The 25,438-nt window shown below is 33.6% G+C and overlaps 2 protein-coding genes across 2 annotated transcripts in view; one reads left to right on the top strand and one right to left on the bottom strand.

Moving 5' to 3' along the window:
- LOC111061520 overlaps window positions 1–10,958 on the bottom strand; it is a 35,213-nt gene extending 24,255 nt beyond the window's left edge. Inside the window, exon 1 of the mRNA XM_022349214.2 lies at window positions 10,809–10,958. Within this exon, the coding sequence (XP_022204906.2) occupies window positions 10,809–10,864 (56 nt within the window). The 5' untranslated portion in view covers window positions 10,865–10,958. The remainder of the gene's footprint in view (window positions 1–10,808) is intronic.
- LOC111061528 (LHFPL tetraspan subfamily member 6 protein) overlaps window positions 1–22,035 on the top strand; it is an 88,366-nt gene extending 66,331 nt beyond the window's left edge. The window contains exons 4-6 of the mRNA XM_022349227.2: window positions 12,295–12,461; window positions 14,172–14,270; window positions 18,302–22,035. Coding sequence (XP_022204919.1) covers window positions 12,295–12,461; window positions 14,172–14,270; window positions 18,302–18,420 — 385 coding nt within the window. The 3' untranslated portion in view covers window positions 18,421–22,035. The remainder of the gene's footprint in view (window positions 1–12,294; window positions 12,462–14,171; window positions 14,271–18,301) is intronic.
- Window positions 22,036–25,438: the final 3,403 nt, after the last annotated feature.

Raw genomic sequence — 25,438 nt, 5'->3', positions numbered from 1 at the left:
ATCAAAATGAAGTTTAAAGGACCCCAACCTTTTCTAAATTTGTTTTGAAATCACACATTTTTTGAATAGTTTCCCAAGGTAGAATTCCGTGATGTGATTTTTTAGGAATATTTTGTCTTTGCTGCTTTCATAATAATTATAAAGATACAGAATGGATATTATTAACATTTGATAGTGTTTTAAAAGTTTCCAAGTGTGTTCTAAATGTGCTAAGGGTTTTCTGAATTTTATGTGGATCTTTTCTTGAGATATCTATTGTTATTTATGATTAACTTCTGAGCAATATCTATGATAACTTTCAATTCTTGTTTCTGAAATTAGAGTTCTTTAAGCTTCTAATGATTCAATCTAAAACGTTTCCAATGTAAAGCAGACAGAGTAGGTTATTACCAAATTATCTATATCAGAGATAACTTTCTAAATTTAGTAATTTTATTTTCGGTTTTCATGATGTAACTTCATTTTATTTTATTAATTGTTGAATTTAACTGTAAGAGGTGACAATATAGTTGATATCTTTTCTCTATTTCGTTGTCTCTCTTGTCATTTCTGGATTCCCCGTTCTCTAGCACTAGGTATGTTTATCAAGCATCCCTTTTATTAAGTTATATTGTGTGTGCTTCTAAATTCTAAATTCCAAATTAGAGAGTTCCGGTTGATCCCATTTTATTCAGAATTTTATGATCTAAAAAAAGGTGGATCACATTTTTTTGTCCTATTACGAGATTTGGCAGAAATAGCTGAAAACTGGAAAATGAGCCGAGAATACTAGGTTTTTGGGCCACTCTGTATCTAGCACAAGGAAATTTTGCATGAAGAAATTGGTTCTGAACTTCTCTTATGTACCCAAATAATATATTAAAAAATCAGAACTACAATATAAATTGCAAGCACACCCCCTTTTTTATGTCTATATTGACTGGACTAATTGTAAAAGAATAAATTGATAAGTGAAGATGGATGGAGATAGGATATTGCAACTATTCAATTAATCTGTTGTCAACATCCGCAGAAATTATTATTATGAATTCTATACTTGTAGCACAGAGGAGAGAGTATCCTCCTCCTCCTCCTCCTCCTCCTTCACCTCCTCTTCCTCCTCAATGATGAAAAAAATACTGCTTATCAAGTGAGGAGTGAATGACCTTGTCTATAACATTACTATAGAGTAAATGACAAAATTATTATCCATTAAACAATCTTCCTCATTTTTGAGTATTTTTGAGAATTGACCTCGCACATTTTATTTGAGGGTGCTGAATCCGAATCTGAAACCGCGAATTATCTATCTTCATTTTGAAGCGATTTAGGTTTTGATGGATAGGATGAGTCATAATCGTTTCCTAGAAAAATCGCTGCAAACTGGCAGTGATTGATCGAGAAAAGCCAAACCTTCAAACCTCAGAAATTTGCAACAATCTCCCGTATAGTTACTTACTTACTCACTCCTCAGCTCTACAGGTCTCTACAACCCTCTCATAGCCTCTCCACCTGTCTCGATCCTCGGACTGCCTCCTCCAGTTACGAACTCCAAGCGTCCTTAGATCGCGTTCTAAATTATCCGTCCATCTATTTCTTAGTCGACCGTTACTTTGCAATGCTGATAACGTTATCGCTTAGCTTGCTTCGTCTATTGAGCTTTCTCTGTTCAATTTGTACTAACATTATCATTTGCTTGCTTGAATCATCAATGAAAATCGTTCATTGTTGCATTCGTAATTTTATTCGAAAATTAGTAAATGAAAATCATTAAGACCTTTCCAATATCCAATCATGAGTGAAAAGAAGTTAAAGCTCAAACGAGCTAAACTTGAGCAATATTTCTATTGTATTCAACATACTTTCGAATTGTCGAAAAAGGCTTTAAAAGAAGAAGTTAGTGCTAAACAATTTCTAATTCTCTATAGTTCCACTCTTAAAACTGTTCAGGATTATGAAGCTGTTGAAATGGAAATACAGGAGCTTGAAATGGAAAAAGACCCGGAATTTGTACCCAAATTAGTAGTTCACATATGGAAATGTTCGAACATATGGAAGCAATTGCTAGTGAATTGAAAAAACGCAGTCAGGTTGTACCTAGTGTTTCTACCCCGGCTCAACCTGTATCTTCCAATAAGGATTCGTCTAATATTTTACCGAAAATTGAAATTCCTGTGTTTGACGGAGATCAATCAAAATGGGCGGTATTCTACGAAATGTTTAAATGCATGATTCATGACAACAAATCGATTCCAAATCAACAAAAGGTCCAATATCTGGTGTCCAAACTATCTGGAGAAGCGGCTAATATTTCACGTCATCTACCACCTATTGCTAATAATTATGAAATTATTTGGGATGCATTAATTAAGCGGTTCAATGACCCCCGCTCACTCTCAAATGTGTACTTGAAACAAATTTTCGAATTCAATTGTCTAAAATTGGAGTCTCGTGCAGGTTTAGTTTCTATAGTCGATCAGTTCTGTGGTTCAATTACTGCTTTAAAACGCCTACGAGGTGAAGATGTATCTGATGCAATATTTCTGTTCCAAGCGTTGAAAATTTTAGATCCTGTTTCTCGAAAGGCATTTGAAGCTTCAGTTCATATTAAGGATGACCCCACATATACTGATTTTGTTTCATTCATCGAAAGGCAGATTAAATCGTTACCGCATGACGAATCGTCTAAACAATGCAAGCCAGTAGTGAAACCAATACCAAAATCCTAAGTGTTGGTTGTTCAATCGAATTCGCAAGTAACAAACATTTAAACTAATAAAACACCTCAATAGTGATGTGAAGGAAATGGCTAAAATAGAAAACATGGGCAGAGAAGAATTGTAACAATTTTCATTGTTCCAATTGTGAACGATGAGGATTTTGCAAATTATCATGAGAAGTCAGCCTGTTATGAAAATGGATTTCGCTGTATTGGTTTTCTGCGTTGTGTTGTGTCGACTCTGCAAGTGTGTGTGTAGAAGTTATAGTACTGTGAAAATCAACGATTTTCCTGGAGCATCAGCTTTGCTTTTCTGCGTTGTGTAGTGTCGACTTTGTTAGTGTGTGTGTAGAAGTTATGGTGCTAAGAAAATCAACGATTTTCCTGGAGCATCAGTCTGGTTCATGACCTTATAAGGCAAGGAATTCATAGCTATCAAGGAAAAATATAGCTGTCACCTGGTGGGAGAAGGTGTCTAAAATTATAGTTGTACCGTTACTTTCTATTGGTGGAAATTTTTCTAGAAAATAGTGGCTGCCAATCGCAGCCAAATTGGTTGGGTTCCCATCCAGTGAGGCCGTTTGCAGCTGTCCTCGGCGGGACGACAGAAGCATGGTGCATTCACTCAGCGTCTGTCCTCTGTCATAAGCAGTACAAAATGTAGTCTGATCAATATTTTGTGTTAATCATGGCTTTCATGCCAGCTTTAGGCTTTTTAGTATTTGGCTCTGGAACCTTTTGTTCCAGTAGCATTTTTAGTTTTTTCCGCCTCAGTAATTGCTTTAATTGAGGAGAGAGGATAGCCTATCAAATTGTCACCTCACAATGGGGATTTTCCTCCTATAACCGCTACTAAAGGTATGTCATAGATTTATAATATAATTAAGAAAATTATTATCGATGTACGGGTCCATCAAAGTACGGGTCCATCATAGTATGGGTCCATCAATGTACGAGTCCATCAATTTACAAGTTCATGAACGTGTGTCTTTAAGCCGCTGAGACGCCTCTGAATCGATGGCAGTCCTAGAAGCTTGGGGTATGCTGTCTCCTGTCCATCTGGACGTGTAGAGCTTGATCACCGAGCCTAGATTCAAATTGAAGAAACAGCTTTGAGGTAACAACTTTTTCCAAATTAAACGAACGTCCCAGGAACTCCGGATGTGACAGAATGGGTTTTAGTAACTATAGACTTCCAAAAAGGGAGGGGTGTGAGACGTGCGAACAATCCAATCAATTAAAACGTGCGGGATTAGACTTTTTGTTAAATCGTAACTTTGGATATTGGGAATAGATAGATTACTAATTTTATTAATTTGGTTTGAACAATAGATTTTTGGTTGTATCTTTACATTGAAATGTGAGGCCATATTTTCTCTGTAAGGATCCAGCTGGGAATTTCAGTTTTCTTTAAATTTATATTTTATAATCTACTATGTTGAATAATAATGTTGAATAAGTATATGAAATGTTTAAAGGTCCCTTATTGATAAATTTATGTTTTAAAAATAATTTTCATATTAAAGTTGTAAAGGATCAAATGAAGTTTAAAGGACCCCAACCTTTTCTAAATTTGTTTTGAAATCACACATTTTTTGAATAGTTTCCCAAGGTAGAATTCCGTGATGTGATTTTTTAGGAATATTTTGTCTTTGCTGCTTTCATAATAATTATAAAGATACAGAATGGATATTATTAACATTTGATAGTGTTTTAAAAGTTTCCAAGTGTGTTCTAAATGTGCTAAGGGTTTTCTGAATTTTATGTGGATCTTTTCTTGAAATATCTATTGTTTTTTTTATGATTAACTTCTGAGCAATATCTATGATAACTTTCAATTCTTGTTTCTGAAATTAGAGACCTTTAAGCTTCTAATGATTCAATCTAAAACGTTTCCAATGTAAAGCAGACAGAGTAGGTTATTACCGAATTATCTATATGAGAGATAACTTTCTAAATTTAGTAATTTTATTTTCGGTTTTCATGATGTAACTTCATTTTATTTTATTAATTGTTGAATTTAACTGTGAGAGGTGACAATATAGTTGATATCTTTTCTCTATTTCGTTGTCTCTCTTGTCATTTCTGGATTCCCCGTTCTCTAGCACTAGGTATGTTTATCAAGCATCCCTTTTTTCAAGTTATATTGTGTGTGCTTCTAAATTCTAAATTACAAATTAGAGAGTTCCGGATGATCCCATTTTATTCAGAATTTTATGATCTAAAAAAAGGTGGATCACATTTTTTTGTCCGATTACGAGATTTGGCAGAAATAGCTGAAAACTGGAAAATGAGCCGAGAATACTAGGTTTTTGGGCCACTCTGTATCTAGCACAAGGAAATTTTGCATGAAGAAATTGGTTCTGAACTTCTCTTATGTACCCAAATAATATATTAAAAAATCAGAACTACAATATAAATTGCAAGCACACCCCCTTTTTTATGTCTATATTGACTGGACTAATTGTAAAAGAATAAATTGATAAGTGAAGATGGATGGAGATAGGATATTGCAACTATTCAATTAATCTGTTGTCAACATCCGCAGAAATTATTATTATGAATTCTATACTTGTAGCACAGAGGAGAGAGTATCCTCCTCCTCTTCCTCCTCCTCCTCCTCCTCCTCCTCCTTCACCTCCTCTTCCTCCTCAATGATGAAAAAAATACTGCTTATCAAGTGAGGAGTGAATGACCTTGTCTATAACATTACTATAGAGTAAATGACAAAATTATTATCCATTAAACAATCTTCCTCATTTTTGAGTATTTTTGAGAATTGACCTCGCACATTTTATTTGAGGGTGCTGATTCCGAATCTGAAACCGCGAATTATCTATCTTCATTTTGAAGCGACTTAGGTTTTGATGGATAGGATGAGTCATAATCGTTTCCTAGAAAAATCGCTGCAAACTGGCTGTGATTGATCGAGAAAAGCCAAACCTTCAAACCTCAGAAATTTGCAACAATCTCCCGTATAGTTACTTACTTACTTACTCCTCAGCTCTACAGGTCTCTACAACCCTTGGCCTCCCTCTCATAGCCTCTCCACCTGTCTCGATCCTCGGACTGCCTCCTCCAGTTACGAACTCCAAGCGTCCTTAGATCGCGTTCTACATTATCCGTCCATCTATTTCTTAGTCGACCTTTTCTTCTTCTGTTATATATTTTCTCCTTCCATATACATTTCACCACTCTTCCATCTCCCATTCTCAACATATGCCCCATCCTATTCTGCCAGCTTTTATCGATTGCACGATGTCTTCCTCTATTAAGAAATCCTCTATTTCAAAATTTTTCCTTCCTCTCCAGAGACCATTCTAAAAAACAGGGCCCAAGATTCTTCTCGCCACCTTTCTTTCAAAAACTCTCAGTCTTTGCATATCTCCAGCAGTAAGCACCCATGTTTCCGATCCGTAACACACCACAGGCTTCACCAATGCTTTGTATAGTTGCAATTTTGTAGCTCATGACAGCATTCGAGATTTGAACAACTTAATACAAGCACAATATGTCCTGTTCCTCGCCATGATCCTGTTGTTAACAATCTCCCGTATACACGACGCAAACCTGGCTCAAACCAGGTTTGCGCAGATATCGTTGTCATGTAGACTGGGCATAAAACGCTCATAAACGGCATGAGTTTCATATATTACACTCTGAACATGTACAACGATTGGCTAGATTATGTACAGTGAAATGCAAATCTCTCATCAAGGATTACTCCACTAGCTATAGAAGCTAAAATCCCCTATTGTCCTAGATATTAGAATGATGAATGCCGGTACAGTTATCTCGATAACGATTATTCATCCTTGCTATATGATTGTATTCGAAGTAATATAATAAAAAAACTTTATTATAAATTTATTGACCGAGCGAAGTGAGGTCTAAGATTCAAGTCGACGGTTTAGCATTTCTCTTAATTTTTAAATGTTTATATGTTGCGCATTCACGGCGAAACGCGGTAATAGATTTTCATGAAATTTGACAGGTATGTTCCTTTTTAAATTGCTCGTCGACGTATGTACAAGGTTTTTGAAAATTTTGCATTTCAAGGATAATATAAAAGGAAAACGGAGCCTCCTTCATACGCCAATATTACCGTGGAAATCAGACTATAGAATTATTTATCATAAATCAGCTGTCTAGTGGACTATAATACTACCCGTTCCAAAACATCAAACATCTTGAAAATGTATCTTTACATGAACGTTAGTAGACAGTTGACTGTAATACTACCCGTTCAAAAACATCTAACATCTTGAAAATGTATCTTTCCATCAACGTAAGACCGAGCGAAGTGAGGTCTAAGATTCAAGTCGACGGTCTGGCATTTCTCTAAATGTTTAAATGTTTAAATGTTAAATGTTAAATGTTTAATGTTTAAATGTTAAATGTTTGGCCTCCCTCTCATAGCCTCTCCACCTGTCTCGATCCTCGGACTGCCTCCTCCAGTTACGAACTCCAAGCGTCCTTAGATCGCGTTCTACATTATCCGTCCATCTATTTCTTAGTCGACCTTTTCTTCTTCTGTTATATATTTTCTCCTTCCATATACATTTCACCACTCTTCCATCTCCCATTCTCAACATATGCCCCATCCTATTCTGCCAGCTTTTATCGATTGCACGATGTCTTCCTCTATTAAGAAATCCTCTATTTCAAAATTTTTCCTTCCTCTCCAGAGACCATTCTAAAAAAACAGGGCCCAAGATTCTTCTCGCCACCTTTCTTTCAAAAACTCTCAGTCTTTGCATATCTCCAGCAGTAAGCACCCATGTTTCCGATCCGTAACACACCACAGGCTTCACCAATGCTTTGTATAGTTGCAATTTTGTAGCTCATGACAGCATTCGAGATTTGAACAACTTAATACAAGCACAATATGTCCTGTTCCTCGCCATGATCCTGTTGTTAACAATCTCCCGTATACACGACGCAAACCTGGCTCAAACCAGGTTTGCGCAGATATCGTTGTCATGTAGACTGGGCATAAAACGCTCATAAACGGCATGAGTTTCATATATTACACTCTGAACATGTACAACGATTGGCTAGACTATGTACAGTGAAATGCAAATCTCTCATCAAGGATTACTCCACTAGCTATAGAAGCTAAAATCCCCTATTGTCCTAGATATTAGAATGATGAATGCCGGTACAGTTATCTCGATAACGATTATTCATCCTTGCTATATGATTGTATTCGAAGTAATATAATAAAAAAACTTTATTATAAATTTATTGACCGAGCGAAGTGAGGTCTAAGATTCAAGTCGACGGTTTAGCATTTCTCTTAATTTTTAAATGTTTATATGTTGCGCATTCACGGCGAAACGCGGTAATAGATTTTCATGAAATTTGACAGGTATGTTCCTTTTTAAATTACTCGTCGACGTATGTACAAGGTTTTTGAAAATTTTGCATTTCAAGGATAATATAAAAGGAAAACGGAGCCTCCTTCATACGCCAATATTACCGTGGAAATCAGACTATAGAATTATTTATCATAAATCAGCTGTCTAGTGGACTATAATACTACCCGTTCCAAAACATCAAACATCTTGAAAATGTATCTTTACATGAACGTTAGTAGACAGTTGACTGTAATACTACCCGTTCAAAAACATCTAACATCTTGAAAATGTATCTTTCCATCAACGTAAGACCGAGCGAAGTGAGGTCTAAGATTCAAGTCGACGGTCTGGCATTTCTCTAAATGTTTAAATGTTTAAATGTTAAATGTTTAAATGTTTAAATGTTTAAATGTTTAAATGTTTAAATGTTTAAATGTTTAAATGTTTAAATGTTTAATGTTTAAATGTTTAAATGTTTAAATGTTTAAATGTTTAAATGTTTAAAGTTTAAATGTTTAATGTTTAAATGTTTAAATGTTTAATGTTTAAATGTTTAAATGTTAAATGTTTAAATGTTTAAATGTTTAAATGTTTAAATGTTTAAATGTTTAAATGTTTAATGTTTAATGTTTAAATGTTCAAATGTTTGAATGTTTGAATGTTTAATGTTTAAATGTTTAAATGTTAAATGTTTAAATGTTTAAATGTTAAATGTTTAAAGTTTAAATGTTTAATGTTTAAATGTTTAATGTTAAATGTTTAAATGTTTAAATGTTTAAATGTTTAAATGTTTAAATGTTTAAATGTTTAAATGTTTAAATGTTTAATGTTTAAATGTTTAAATGTTTAAATGTTTAAATGTTTAAATGTTTAAATGTTTAAATGTTTAAATGTTTAAATGTTTAATGTTTAAATGTTTAAATGTTTAAATGTGTAAATGTTTAAATGTTTAATGTTTAAATGTTTAAATGTTTAAATGTTTAATGTTTAAATGTTTAATGTTTAAATGTTTAAATTTTAAATGTTTAAATGTTTAAATGTTTAAATGTTTAAATGTTAAATGTTTAAATGCGTTTAAATGTTTAAATGTTTAAATGCGTTTAAATGTTTAATGTTTAAATGTTTAAATGTTTAAATGTTTAAATGTTTAAATGTTTAAATGTTTAATGTTTAAATGTTAAATGTTTAAATGTTTAAATGTTTAAATGTTTAAATGTTTAAATGTTAAATGTTTAAATTTTAAATGTTTAAATGTTAAATGTTAAATGTTTAAATGTTTAAATGTTTAAATGTTTAATGTTTAAATGTTTAAATGTTTAAATGTTTAAATGTTTAAATGTTTAAATGTTTAAATGTTTAAATGTTCAAATGTTTGAATGTTTGAATGTTTAAATGTTTAAATGTTTAAATGTTGAAATGTTTGAATGTTGAAATGTTTAAATGTTGAAATGTTGAAATGTTTGAATGTTTTAATTTTTGAATGTTCAACTGTTCAAATGTAAATGTTAAATAAACATTTTAATAATAATTATTTAAAAATCTCAACATTTAAACATTCAAACATTTAAACATTAAGAGAAATGCCAAACCGTCGACTTGAATATTAGACCTCACTCCGCTCGGTCAATAAATACTGCCATTGAAAGATTCACAATCTTTGTCAACATTGTATAAATGGGAAGCAATGATGCTATTTAATCAGTTAAAGTGATTAATGAATCATGAAAGGTCAATCTTAGTTCCTCATAGATAACATTTCTATTATTTAAACTTGACAATAAATTTGTTTCCAACATGATTTTCCCAACAATTATTGGAGGAAAAGATTTTGACAATCAAACGAGGCTTCCACTTAAATTCTTATCATACAACGCAGTGTTTTTTACGATTTGGGTATTACCATCTGAAATGAGTAATTGCCAATAAGTTAATATTTCAAGAATATCGATTGCCACAAGTTAGGCAATACTAACATTTCTATAAAGTAGTCTGGTATGTGCATTGATGATTGTTTTACTAGACAACACAACATCGTGAAGCATAATAGTTGATATATTTTTTCCATTGATAGATTATTATTAATGACATTATAGAGATCTTGGATATAGTGATAAAAATGAGTTATGATATCGAATAATTTAAAGAGAATATATTAATCTATTACAATATTATTGAGCCCGAATTAGCATGATTGAAATAATTTTCGAATTCACATTCTTCACTAGAAACCAGTTTGATATTAGACATTAGACTACAAGTTACTGTATGAAAACTCGAATGATACTAAGTATAATGAACTATGATTATTCTATTAAATTTCCAAGTAGATCCAAGCTTATAAGTAACAAATTAACTCCAACTTAAATGAATCAACAGTTTTAAGCTCATGTTTAAGTGCACTTTGAATCTGTAGAAGAAAATAAATTATTATGACTAGGCTACTGTATTGAATCATTTCAATGTGAAGGATGATACCGATAATAATTCAAAACATTGTCCTTGTAGAAGCAGGATAAAATGAAAATATAACAATTTCTAGAACGCTACTTTTGTTAATATTTAATAATTGAAAATGAATATTTCAAGAATTCTTGTCATGCCGTGATAAAACAGTTGATATATATATTTTGCATTGACAGATTATTATTAATGAGATCTTGGATATTGATAAAAGTGAGTTATGATATCAGATAATTGAAGGGAATTTATTAATTTAATACAATATTATTGTATATAAAAATATGTCCTACCACTCAAATCCAATTGAAAGAAGCAGGAAAATTATGTGAACTCGTAACGTATACATTTCACCAGAGTCGGAACTATAATGATTATTTTCAAGAATAAAAGAGAGACCAACCAGTTATCAAGAAGTGATAAGCTATTTTTAATCTAGTGTGAATACAACAAATAATATGCATTGATACGTCTCTATCTTGACCAGCTCTTCTACATAATTATGAGTCAGGGGTCAAGTTTCTTTATTTCTATCGGTTTCAGATATTTTATTGGTTCATTTTTTATCGGTTTTTGTATATGTATTTATATTTGAAATTGGGAAGAATATGAGCACATTTTTTTATTCATTTATTCAATCATTCAGAATGACACAACTCACAGAAAAGTAGCACAGGCTTATAAGCCCAAAACGGTATTCGTTTTGTATTCATATTCGTCCAATAAAATTCAATATCACTCATTGAGAATTATTAATAAGCTCACTAACATAACTTACTATCGCTTCTCATCATTGTGTGAATCCTACTAGTCTCCAATTTGATAAGGAATATTGTATATTATTATAAACTAGAACATAGTTTTCATCAACTAGGATAGGAGGCGAATCATGGATATGTAAGTGAAATATACATAAATGATGTGATGAAATTCAAGCCAAACCGTTGTAAAGTAGTATCTCCTTTTCCAAGCTTCTCTTCACAATTATTATCCATTTCTACGAACATCCACTATTTTCTCCTGACTTGAAGCTTGAAAATTTTATTGTAGTTATACATGAATGATGAAATCGAATGTAATCCAAGCCAAGCTGTTGTGAAGTAGCTCCTACTTTTTCAAGTTTTTTCACAATTCCCTATTACTAACATCTTCTGAATTATCCGAATTAAAGCTTGAATATATTAATGTAGTATACATAAATGATGTGATGGAATATAAGCCAAATTGTTGTGAAGTAGCTCCTCTTTTCCCAAACTTCTCCACAATTCTTCATAACCCACATCTTCTATTTCCTACTAACTTGGAGCTTGCATATATATTATTGTAGTATACATTTGTACATAAGTGATGTAGGCTAATGGAATCCAAGCCATACTGTAGTTCATACTGTTTCCCTTGTTCAAGCTTTACTTCTCAATTCTTAATTGCAGATGAAGAATTAGAAGATAGGTTTATCTATTCATTTCAAACTGCGTTATATTATGAATTGAATTTAGTTATATTAGAAGATAGGTTCATCTATTCATTTCAAACTGCGTTATATTAATACACAAGCCTGATGTATTTATGTATATTATTAACTTAATTTACTCTTACCTACTTAATTACTTAATTACTTAGTTAGAGTAACTTAATTACTCTCACCTCTTATCTGGTGACTTAATGGTTACGTTGTGTTGCAGATTCCGCGACATTCCATCGGTGTGGTGACAGACCCTTCTCCATGTGTATCAAATGTATGTGTATCAAATGGTTGCTGACTTGATGATTGCGTTGCAGATTCCGCGACATTCCATCAGTGTGGTGGCAGGCGAGCACAGTGCTGGTGGGAGCTGGCAGTGCATTGAGCCTGCTGGTGGCAGTAACTGCCCTGGCTGCCTGCTGCATCAGCTATGTCGTACACACTGCCACTGCGCGCGCTGCCGGATGCATTCAGCTGCTGGCTGGTGAGTACCCACATTTAAATACTCAAAACATATACCTACTTGTAATAGGTGATACTATTATTTTGCCGTCCTGAATTCAAAAGTATATAGAGCAATGAATCCAGTTTGCTGGAGGCAGTAATGGTAGTTTTGGCAACATATATTCATAATTAATTTATATTAATAGTTTACAAACATATAGCAACAATACAAACATGACAATATGAAACATTTTCAAGCATATTATACAATGAAATATGAATGCTATCCTAATTTACTTTCTTCTTGAGGGCTACTTGTAATAATGTAATAATTGAATAATCAAAGGACCCTTTTTCCAATTCGATCTTCACTTTGATATTTTAACTTGTATAATGAATGTTATCCTTTTCAACTCCATATAACATAAATAACTTGACTTTGTGTGAGATGCGTACCATATAATGAGCATGATGTACGATAATATCCTATCTAAAAATCCTTTTGAATCCTTAGAGATTTGAGAACCTGTATCACCAAATTAGAACTTAATTTCATCATTATAATTTTCGTACAAGCTGAGAAAACGTAGGAACTCCGGTATTGTGTGCATATTTGGAATTATTTCAAACTTGTTCCCAGGGCGTGACGAATCTGTAGGGATGGACAACTGAACATCCCTGCCATATTTATCAGTTTTAGTCTAGAATATTTTTAGTTCCCTTTCCCAAGTGGTGAGCGGATGAACGAATAGATGAGTTTTGCCATTCCAATTTGTAGAATAAGTGCATTAATTTGAAACTTTTACAGCCATATACCCTTTTGTCAAGACCTGACCTTAAGATTATAGAGTTGAACGCTTTTCATACTCGTGTATCTTTTTTTCTGTTTTGAAACGGTGTCGCAAAACATCAATTCTTGGTCCTAGTAGTATCGACGTAATTCTATAACAGTCAGTTTCACATTAATTTTAGCACCTCCACCTACTGAATCACACACACTGTCAAATCGTTAAAAATGTTTGCAATATCAATAATGTTTTATGTTAATATTGCAGTTCAGTATACTTATTTTGACGTGAATGATTATCAGGAACAAATAATGAAGATGTATGAATACCAACACAATTATTATTGCTTGATGATTGCGATGATTATTGACTTTTTTGTCTTAATATAATATTGTGAAAGCAGGTCTGTATAAAAAATTCTATAAAAAAGCAGTTATTGATTCGCGGTAACTATTCCATAATAATAAATTTAAGAACTGAATCAAGACTCCTAAATTTTAATATTATCAATATTATTTTAAACAAATGAATATCAATAGAAATTATCAGAAATAATGATGAAGAGTGGTGAATAGTTATTAATATTATACCAGGTATCTCTCTATTTCCAAAAATATCATTCACAATGGACGTTGACACCAGTTCATTTTTCTACAAAAATCTTTTGAACAGTGAAAGTCAATAAATTGCCGTTAAAAAGCAACTCTTTACAATACAAAAATGTCATACAGATATTCAGTTTACCATTGATAAGTATTGCTGGTTTATAGAGAGCTACTGAAAGTATCACTAACTGAAATTTGCTGTAAAGCTATATTGAAAACACAAAAATGCTCTTGAATGTTTGGAACTGGCTTCCACGTGAACTTTACACAGAAGCCGAACTTGGGATGTTTCAGTGGGTATCTTGGAAGTGGTTTAGGATGGAGAGTAACGTTATACGTTATTTGTTTGTGTTGCAGCTTTCCTTGTGAGCGGTGGAGTGGCAGTTTATCCGGTTGGCTGGGACAATAGGGAAGTTAGGGACTGCTGCGGTAATGCGTCGCACATCTACAAACTTGGTAAGTGCAACTTTCAACCATACACACTGATACTGAATACTGATTATTATCAAAAGAGCGTTTTCCACTATCCTAAAAACCAAGATTCAACTTTCAGAAACGCACGTGTGCTTTCTTGTTCCAAAATAAAGGCAGGCATTGTATTTCTAAACGTGTTTGTTTCTTCTTGTAGTCTGCAGAAACGAATTCATCAAGCTCTCTATCATTTGATGTATTCTCGTATTCCTAGTTGATTCGTACAGTGTCAAATAAATTACAGGAACTAAGGTTTACTTTCATTTTAGATATGAATGAGTTTATTAAACATAGTTTGATAATTCATTTAGGTTGGTTATTGATATAAGTTTTCGTATCAATTAGAATGGATAACAGATTTGCTCCTGGATACCATGATTCATTTGAAATTTGAATATACTCCTGAATACCATATAATTATTCGTATCAACACATAGATAGTGGGAGAAGCTGTAGTAAATGGTAAACAAACTCCGCCATATTGCCATATATTCTTTAACGGAATATTACAATAGTTAACTGGCCAAGATTAGGCAGTTGTTTCTTGTAACGACAAGTTAGTCAAAAGTTCAGTAACTATATAACCATAAGTTATATGGCTTGGCTATAGTACCATAACTCATGATTATATAGCTACTGTACTGAAAACCACACTCATTCTGATCTGATTTTTTTTAATTCTTAGTATTTGTTGTTTTTGAGTGAAAATGGACTAAATTCAAAAAAGTGATATCATAACCCTATTTCGGAATTTTAAAATGTTATCTAAATTTGAGAGAAAAATAGTACAAGGAGTATCTTTAGTTTTCCTCTAGCGGTCAGTGATTCCTTCTAAAAATTATAAAGAAATAAAATATTTGTATACACTCATAGTTAAAATGAATCTATGGGTACGAATCAATCTATGAAGAGATGAATCTTATCAATACTCAGAGAAAAATTAAAATAAAACAGAAATATTTCTTCCCCCCAAAAATCAATATATTCATTGTTTTTTCTAATGAATAAATTCATATCGATTCCATAAAGGAACTATATAGATTGAAGTAAAAAAATCTCTATCATCATGAAGAACAGGTAGTGAAATACAGCTGATACCAGAGGAAATATGAGGGATTTGGACGAGTAGTTGAAAAGTTATTATAAATATTCAACAGAATTTTGACAGTCTGACTTTGCTCTGAGCTATATTAATTTCAATTTTCATCAATTTCATATGAATCACATCTCGTCTAACTAGTTTTTTAGTAGTCTGTCATGAGTGGAAATTTCATTTCTCTCGTCGTTTTGAGCATATAAAGGCCAGACACAATAGATCGTGGTCTCCACTCTCCCTCTGGCATAAACTGTTTTTTGCCACGTTATTATGTGGACGAAATTACTGTCCGCGCTAGGTAAGGGTTCTTGAATACGTATTTTCATCTCCCTTTCTCTCCTACCGATCCCGTCACTCTCACTCACTTATACGAGAGTAGCCAACAGAAGAACACAATTTCCCGCATTATGGGGTTGAAACGCAGTACCTAGGTCATAACGTTTTTCCCCGGCGTATGAATTTTATCATCAATAAAACGAAAGACTCCAGCGTTAGGTAACCGCATAAAAACAACTTCAATTGTGCTAGTGGAGCGGTGGCAAAAACATAAACAGAGCATAAAATTCACTAAACGCGAGTTCCAACGTTTTGTTAAAAAGTGATAAATAAACTGAAGTTCAACTGCAGAGATTCCCTGCAATAAATTCACAATTATTATTGTGTTCTATTCGGTTTGTTTTATGTATTCTTTCATGATTGTTTCACATGAAGAGAGTGAGAGAAATGAAAATATCACATCATCCAATAACAAAGCAGAAATTAAATTCTATGTGGTTTGAAGTTGATTGAAGATCACCTTGATATTACATCATAAATGACAATAGCTTGAGAAAATCCTTTTATTCCATAGGAATGTTTTAATTTCGCTAAAGATCCACATGAGACCTCTAGGATACTCAGCAGGATGGATAGTGATGAGAGATGAATGGATCTAAACCTTTTTCAATTTGAGGTGAGTTTCAAATCATTGGGAACTGGGAAGTTGAGATATATTCAAGCACATAAATCTCTCAGTTGGTATAGGGGGCCTCAATCAGTCACCCCCCCATTCTGCTCAAATAGGAGGAGTACCGAGAGGACGTCACTTTTCTGATCTCAGCTACTGAACAATCCGTTATGACTCCTTTAGTACACATTCCCCTGATTAGAGTTCATAAAATAAAGTTTTTAGTATTGATAAAGATTAGAATTCAGCTTAGAACTATTTTGATCTCAAAACATTAAGATTTGACAGCTTTTGGATTTTTGGTCTGGATTCTCACTTGGTCCCTTATTTCATTCGTTTTCAAAGCCTTCATACCTTCAGTTCTACTCTATTTGTGTCGAATTGCATGATCATGCGGCAATTCCCCCTCCATAATCATGCAAGAGAACTCCCATTGTACAAGAGAATGTTTTCACCATATTTTATTCAAACTGATCAACTATAATGTACGAAGGTCCAATTGCACATGTCAAGATCAAACTAAATCCGGATAGTTGGTAAGTTGACCCAGCTATGGTACCATTCTTTCTTTTGCTATAAGTCTAAAACATCAACCTACAGTTCCATCGAGTTCAAACTGAAGCCACTCGGAACTAAACAAGATTGATTCCAGTATAATGTCATCAACATTCATCCTTTATATGATTGGAGTTTCCACCTTCAACTTTTTTTAGCCCATCCAGTTTGAACTCAATCGAGTTTTGAGTTTCAACCTTTATCGCTGTTCCAATCAAGCTGTATAGTCTCCAGTAGCTATCATAATTTGGTACGTTTTGATATCAAACCACCAACACTGTTCCAATTGAGAACTTATCCAGGAAAAACCACCCTGAAGATCATCTGCAGTGAGTGTCGAATTGAAACGTTCTCGTTAACTGTTCCAATCAAGCTGAGACTCAATGAGACTGTAAACACTTGATTTTTAAAAACATTTTTGGAGTGAAAATGCACTTACATCGGTAGTGACGATCGTTTCGACCTGTTGTTGGTCATCATCAGACTGTCATTGATGACCAACAACAGGTCGAAAGGATCGTCACTACCAATGTAAGTGCATTTTCACTCCAAAAGTGTTTTTGAAATTCAAGTTTAATTTTAATAGCGAAAAAGTATGGATATTCAACAGAGAAACTGCTTAGTCCCAAGTAGCTATTACAATTTGATATATTTCGGAATCAAACCACTTACACTATTCCAATTTGAGACTAATTTAGTGAGAACCGCCCTTTAGATCATCTGCATTAAGTGGCAGGTTAATCGAATTGGAACGGTCCCTAACTGTTTCAATCGATCTGAGACTGGATGAAGCTGTAAAGTCTCAAATAGCAATTATAATTTGATACATTTCGAAATTAAACCACTAACACTGTGCACTGTTCCAATTGGAGACTAGCCTTGAAGATGAACTGCAGTAAGTGTCAGGTTAATCAAGTGCCATTATAATTTGATATATATTTCGAAATCAAACCACTGATTGGTCCCCGATTGGAGACCAATTCAGTGTAAACCGTCCTGAATGTTATCTACAGGTTATAATGAATTTGAAAAGGTCCATTGAACATGAGGTATCCTACATCGGCATTAATGGTGCAGCTTTCAAATATGACACTATTCCAGCTTCCGCCCTGAAGATCTGCAGTAAGCTTATAATCGAATTGAAACGGTCCCTTTAACGTGAGGTATGCTACATCGGTATAAGTAATGAACCATTAAAATGTATGATACTATTTCAGATTTAACCTCTTCATAAGAGACTATGGTACTTTTTGGATCTGAAAACTTTTAGCTTTTGAACTTTGAAATCTCACTCGGTCCCTTGTTCCATTCGTTTTCAATTCCAACCTCTTTATAAGACACTGTTAAAAAAGATCAACCTCTTTTTCGAAACTATTGTTAAACACCACTTGAGAACTCCTTTTTTGTGTGTGTTGTCAGGTAGCTGTCAATTGTCGTGGTCGGTATACATCCTGGGCCTGGCCGTGGTTCTGCTTGCGCTCTGTTTCACAATGAGTTTCTGCGCATCGCGGGTCGTTCCCGGCTCGTTCCGCATCTGAGTGTACAGCGCCGGAATGCTCCGGCCCGATTAGCCCGTGTCGCACCTCTAAAGTCACGTGACCCGCTCACTTCATCACGTGACTTTATGTTCTCGCTATTGGACTACTCAGCGCGAACTCAATTGTGGCCTAAATTCTGTGCGACGACCAACATTGGGGATTTTTTGTCGCAATTGTAAGATTTCAGGCACTTCTTGAAAGGTGGAAAATGTCAGTTGGTGATGAATAGTTCACTAGAAACCTGAAAAAACAGTATTAAAAGAGGAATGTGTGATTAAAATTGTACAGGGAGTTGACGTTTTAAAGACTGTCGGTTGTACAATAATAGTGTAAACATATACTGCACTTATTTGGGCTACTTTTGTTCAAATTAATAAAAATTGTAGTACCCTTTATTGATAAAACTTCAAAATATTCTAACGACTAGTTTCGACCATAGGTCATTATCAAGTTAAAATGTAAAAGATGTAAGATAATGATTAATAATAGATAAAAGATGAATAGATAGATAGATTATGATATTTTCTTATGAAAATAAGCATATGTTCATAAATTATCTAGTATCAACTTGTTTATTTTTTACATTTTAACTAGAAAATGACCTATGGTCGAAACTAGTCGTTAAAATATTTGAAAGTTTTTTTAATAAACGGTACTACAAGTTTTTATTTATTTTTTTATCAATAGTAGTGTAGTACAAGAGTGTGAGTGTGTTGTTAGGATAAATGGTATGGAGGGAGGTGTGGAAATAGGCAATAGAGGGGAAAGCGGAAAAACAATTTGCAATGGAAAAATATAGTTTTTTATGAGGAATATTATCACAATGAACTTATTACTGTAAAACTTGCCAAATCATAGAATTCAATTGTCAAACCTTTTTTATCAGCTTCAATTTTTCAGGTCAAGAAGAATGATCCTCGAAAGTTTAATAGATTGCAATCAAGAATTAATTTGATTCAATGGATTCTGAATATTATTGTGGATGGATTAAATGCATCCACTTATAATACATTATTTCAAACCTCATACAATCCCGACTTTTCAATATAACTGATCTGTTTTTGATCATTGTCACAGTTTTTTATTATTGTCATGTCTCTTTCATAATAGTTGTCATGTTGGGAGCATATTTTCAAACACACCTATACCCTTTTTATCACTGATTACTCACGGATCTCAGAATATAGAATATTGTTATTTCATCCGTGTGTATCACTGAAATACTTTATGCCAAATTGAGCGTCAGAGTGTCAAAACTAGATACCATTGTATACTTGATAAAGATAGAGATATTAAGATTTCTGTCTCATCAATAACCATTGCTTATATATAAAGAAGAATGATGATGGTATTTTTCTTCCTGAGTCGAAGCTGTCAATATTGTTTTGTTAAATGGAAAACTAAGAATTGAATAATATATTTCGATGTGAATGACAATAAATCATGTTGTGGTTTTGTTCAACTGTTTGAAAGAGCAGTTGGATTGGAGATAGCTAATTTTTATGTAAATATAGAGAGTCTATCATTTTCATAACTATTATTATGTAAATAATTATTGTTTCTGTGAATATGAAGCCAAATCATAATCTATTGTTACATGATTTGAGATGGATGTGACAATTTAAATATTTCCTATATGAGTAGAGTATCCGATTACAGCTATTAAAATGAAATGGTATTTTGAACACCATGAATTCAAGAGAGGCTTGTCTTGTAAACGGGACAAGCACTACTTCTAATTCTGCCATATAGTGCTGCCCTATAGTGTCTGTATTTTTATATATTCTTGTTAAACGGTTTTGTTTTATTGTTTTTGAAGAACCAATAAAGAATTTTGAATCGCGTTGTATTGAATTATAGTGACCTGTAATTGAATAAAAGGAGTTATTTAACACATCCCTGAAAATTATAATGAATGTTATTTATTTGTACGTAGAAGTTTTTGAATGTTGCATTACGTGTAATCAATATTTTTTTTAGTCTAGTCACTATAATTATACATTGGTGCTTGCAATAATACTGTATAATAAATAATAGTAAATTGTAATTCTGGTTCATTAATATATTTGGATACCTGAGAACAGTCCAGAACAAATTTATTCCTGCAAGATTTCCTTGTACTAGGTAAGTGATATAATAAGAGTAGAATAATCTGTAGTATGAAGAGATACGATCATTGTGTCAGAAGTTATGAGTGTTTGAAATTTTGATCCTTGATGTATCATTGTGCGGAATCTCATTGAAGAAAATGGAGTTAGTGATGATGGTCGAAACCAGAAATTAGGTGTTTTTCAAAATACACGGAGCATTGTTATCAGGTGTACCTAAAAATCTATATGAGATAAAGTGCTTCATTTGGTATCAGGTTGTAGAGTACAGAATTATTATGCCCTGAGGAATTTCGAATTCTACATGAAAATGGTGACAATCGGAAGATAATGTTGATCAGAAACTGAATTCATGAAAATTGATTTTTTGTCCAAATTCTACTCATTCATGAAAAATTCCAACTCAGTAGACTACTCATTGAAGATAGAAATCTCCAAATGATTTAGTTCTATTTGAAAATTTATAATAAAAAAAGGAAGAGAGCGTATTTTTTTGTTCGATTGGTGGATTGGCCAGAAATAGTAAAGAACTGGAAAATAAACAGAAAATTCAAGGCCTTTGAGGCATTCTGTATTCAGCACAAGGAAATTTTGCTTAAACAAACTGGTTCTTGACCTCTCTTTACGTAACCAAACAATAGATTTGAAAAAATCATAACTACAATATATTGCGGGTGTGCTTGCTCTTTTTCATGTCTATGGACTGATTCTTTGAATTATTATATATTTCATAAAAATATACTTATTCAATTTACTACAATAATTATTGTAATTTGGCTTATATACTAGTATAATCATGCTTGTTGAAAAATTTATTTTTTCAGAAGCGAAAATATATTTTCAACAGGAGCTTCAATAATTTCATCATTCCCATTATAATTTGATGACTTTATCATGTAGGTTTTGATTGTTAATTCTATTATCTTACGGATATCTCTGATGTAGTTTGATTGTAACCAATAAAGCTATTTTCCAACCGAAACTATACTCCTTCCATAAAAAACCTGGAGATGAGTTATTCCAGTGTTTTTTTAATAATAAAAATTCGAAAATTATAATAACTTTAAATATTCTCATGACAGAACATGAAAAAAATAACCTATTGTTGAACAGATGTAGTGAACTTTCATTGAGTAATATATAGAATATTGTTCAATCAATATTGTGTACATATTGGGATTCAATCTCTTTCACTGTGGAAATATCTCTGATTAATGTTTTTATTTTAAATTGAAATTTGTATTTTTAGTAGCCTATTTTAAACTGATATATTTCTGCTCTGATGATATTTGATTTCTTTTCCTCAAGGTATAACAATATTGATAAGATCAAAATAATGTAGGAATACGCTTCATATTATACCTGTTCACTACCTGATCTACTATACTTTATCGATCAAAAATCGAATGACATCAATGTTCATTGTTTTAAATAAGAGTATTGTTGTTTTTATGTTTTCTGTTTCTGGTCGAAGAGTAAGGTTTTTTAATAATAAAAATGATTATTTTTTCAAGTGGACTAAGAATTTTTAATGTTCCTACAAAGCATCATACATGGAAAAAAGCCAATGATCATCGTCTCATTGACAGTTTCCCCTAAAGAGTACCATGATTCTTCATATCATTTGAACTTAGTGAGAGAATGACAGTGTATTTAAGTTTAACTGATTATCTTGAATGGAAATCCATTCTCGATATGTGATTTTTCTTCTCTGTAGAGTAATCCCTCACTCCTCTGTATCACCATTATATTACCATTTGAGAAGGTTTGACGAATGTGAAGAAAAAATTATTACATTTCATGGCTGAATTCAAGTGTTTGGTGCGTCAATGAAACTCCAGATCAATACAATTTTCTTAATCGTCGATGATCAATCAATAACCTTATATAGGCCTACTGCATCAATAACCATGATCATCGTGAGAATTGATAGCAATGACGTATTCATAATAGAGTGCATCCGACTGGTCGCAACTATTTACGATTCAAACGCAGACAGATGCTGAAGAGCTGTCATTTCTCACAGTTTATATGCTGATATAGGCTACCACAGACTGCATTATTGACTTGTCGACTGAGCAATATATCATTGAGCAATTGATAGGCACCAACCAGCTAATCAGCAATCAGGATAACGTATTATCTTCCTTGTTAATTATGCAGTAGCATAATAATCCACCCCTTCGACAATAGATATTTGCTTTAAAGAGATATGAATCAATATGTCAGCATTGGTTTAATGGAAATTATTGACATTATTGATAAGCTATGCTGACAGTTTTGATGCTCACTATATGCGCGCTATTGTTGTAGGTATCCCTTCGTTATTGTATCAGTTTAATTCAAAGTACTGTTCAATTACAAAATTCAACTAATTGGATGTGTTGTCTCTGGTCGCCTCTACATTTCTCTTTCACAGTACGTGCCTCCAATTATAAAGTTTCTAGACGAACTTGGTTGATCGAGAATAATATTATGGTTAGCTGTTGATGAGCTCCCTCACAAAGGATTTTGGCACCTCAATACAAGACAAGGTTTGGAAGAGTTTGTAGGTGGCTTGTACACAGGACTGCAGTTTCGTGTTGAAACCATCACATATCTTCAGCTGTAGATCATATTGTGAAGTGAAGTAGAGGAGGGTACATCATTTCAGGACTATGAGAGAATTTTGATACAAAGGATTAAGGAAACCTTTGACTTCGAAAGGTGGTTACTCACTCTTAGTCGCATTAAACAAAAAAAAAAAAGACGAAAGTGTTAGAGCGTTTGCTGATAGGTGTTTGGAAACGGCATTGTAGGCAGGCTATTCCCATGTCAGCAGACCCACAGGAAGCCGCTTGGGCAAAAGCACAAATAAACCGAATCATGGACAGACAGTGATGAGTGTGGTGAAACTGACTCCAAGTCACAACTACTGGCCTGGAATGGCAAGAGAGGTTGAACAATACAAGTCAAGGTTTGGAAGAGTTTGTAGGTGGCTTTTGGGGAGTCCGGTCTCACAAGGTGTCGAACTATTAAAAGATAAACCGAAAAACTTCAATAAATAAATAAATATGTAAGAGAATGCAGCAATTGTGCTATACGTAAAACACCCTGTGCCTTGAGATTGCCATTGGGAAAAGCCTATGAACGAACTTTTCCCATGGAATTAGTGTCAATGAATATGGTTGGTCCCTTGCCTAAGAGCACTCATGGAAATCGTTACCATGTGATTTTCATAGACCACTTTACCAGGTTTGCAGAAGCCCTTCTACTACCAAACCAAACTACTGCTGAATCAATTGCCAGAGCATTGGTTACACAAATCATATCCAGACATGGTGTACCAACTTGATGACAGACCAAGGCAAAAACTTCTTGTCAAAGCTGTTTGTGGAAGTATGTAACCAGCAGATAATAGCAAAAATTCAGACCACTGCATACCACCCAGAAGGTAATGGGAGAATAGAGATTACATCGCACCCTCAATGAGAGCATGGCTCACTTTGTTCAACAGGATGGTAGTGACTGGGACAATGGGCTTCCTTATGCTCCAATGGCTTATTCAGCTCCTCATTCTCTAACAGGGTATTCCCCATCCTTTCTATGCCGAGGTCATGAAATGGTGTTACCTGCCAATCTACCCATACTTCAACACCCAAAGCGTTGCTCAATAGGAAAGCATTTGAAGACATTGAAAATGAGACTGGGTGAGGCTTATCAACAAGCTGTCAAGAATTCCTCGAAAGCAGCAGATAAACGGCTTATAACCGCTAATAAAGGCAGAAAACCAAGATAATTCGAAGCTGGAGATACAGTTTATCTGCACATCCCGCAGTGAAGCCCAGAGAATCGTGCAAATTCCATCTCCCTTGGGTGGGACCATTTGAAGTTAGTAAGAAGATGTCTCTAGTGAACTATATGGTGATCTTGCCCAATGGTCACCAGATCAACGTTCACGTGAACCGCTTGAAACCTTGCCTAAAACCCAAGGATGAAGAGAGACTAAGTTCCAGTGACGTTGCTGGAGAAGTTATTGATGAACAGGAGGAGCAAGACAACCTGGAGCAGGTAGTACCAGAGCCGGAGGAGGATGACATACCTCAAGTTCCCGGGGGTAGGGATCAAACCATCACAAGAGCCTCGTCATATAATTTGAGACGAATGAACAATCATAGTTCTCTTTCAACGGTGGAGGAGTGTGAAGGGAATCCCCTTCATGGCTTCCATGTCATTAGCACTCGTTGCCTTGACTACTCTTCAGACTAAAAGTTTGTTATCTTGTTTTACGATTAGTCATTTATGTTCAAGTTTTGTCAAAGTTAAGTTCAATTCAACAGTATAATTTTTTATTTTATTTTTAGCATTGTCAGTTCTTTACAATCTAATTTTACAAATTATTTTATATCATTCCTAATAACAAAAAAATCTGGTTTGGCGCGCTCACACAACTTTCCTTGCCGTTATGGAAATTGATCACCTGACGCTAGTGACGCGCATCTCAAGTCTACTATTCAAAGATCTGAGCCAGCTCGTTACAGCACAATAACGCTGGAGACACACGAGGTCTGCTATCTCTTCATAGTAAATGCTTTGAAAGAATCAACAGTTATCAAAAGTTTGCAATTGAATAAACACATTTTCTCGAATTTCCAACTTATTTCTGATTTTAGGTGAAGTGAAAAAGTTACTGATAATTAATTGTAGAGATTTCATGCTCAATCTATTTCACTTGAATTTTTTTGTTTTAATTGTATCTGGAGCCTATTAATTGAGAATCTAAAATCAGACTTTGCAAAGGGAGCTCCTTAAATGTTTACAGATACGTGACTTGTGGCAGTTGATAGAGCTTATCAATTACTAATCTACGTATAAATTTGATCAAAATCGTTGGAGCCGTTTTCGAGAAGACCGCAAAAAACTCCATTTTT

This window comes from Nilaparvata lugens, chromosome 8 (assembly GCF_014356525.2).
Source record: "Nilaparvata lugens isolate BPH chromosome 8, ASM1435652v1, whole genome shotgun sequence".
Taxonomy (NCBI): domain Eukaryota; kingdom Metazoa; phylum Arthropoda; class Insecta; order Hemiptera; family Delphacidae; genus Nilaparvata; species Nilaparvata lugens.
Note: the sequence above shows the minus strand (reverse complement) of the source record. Positions and strands in the feature narration are given on the sequence as shown.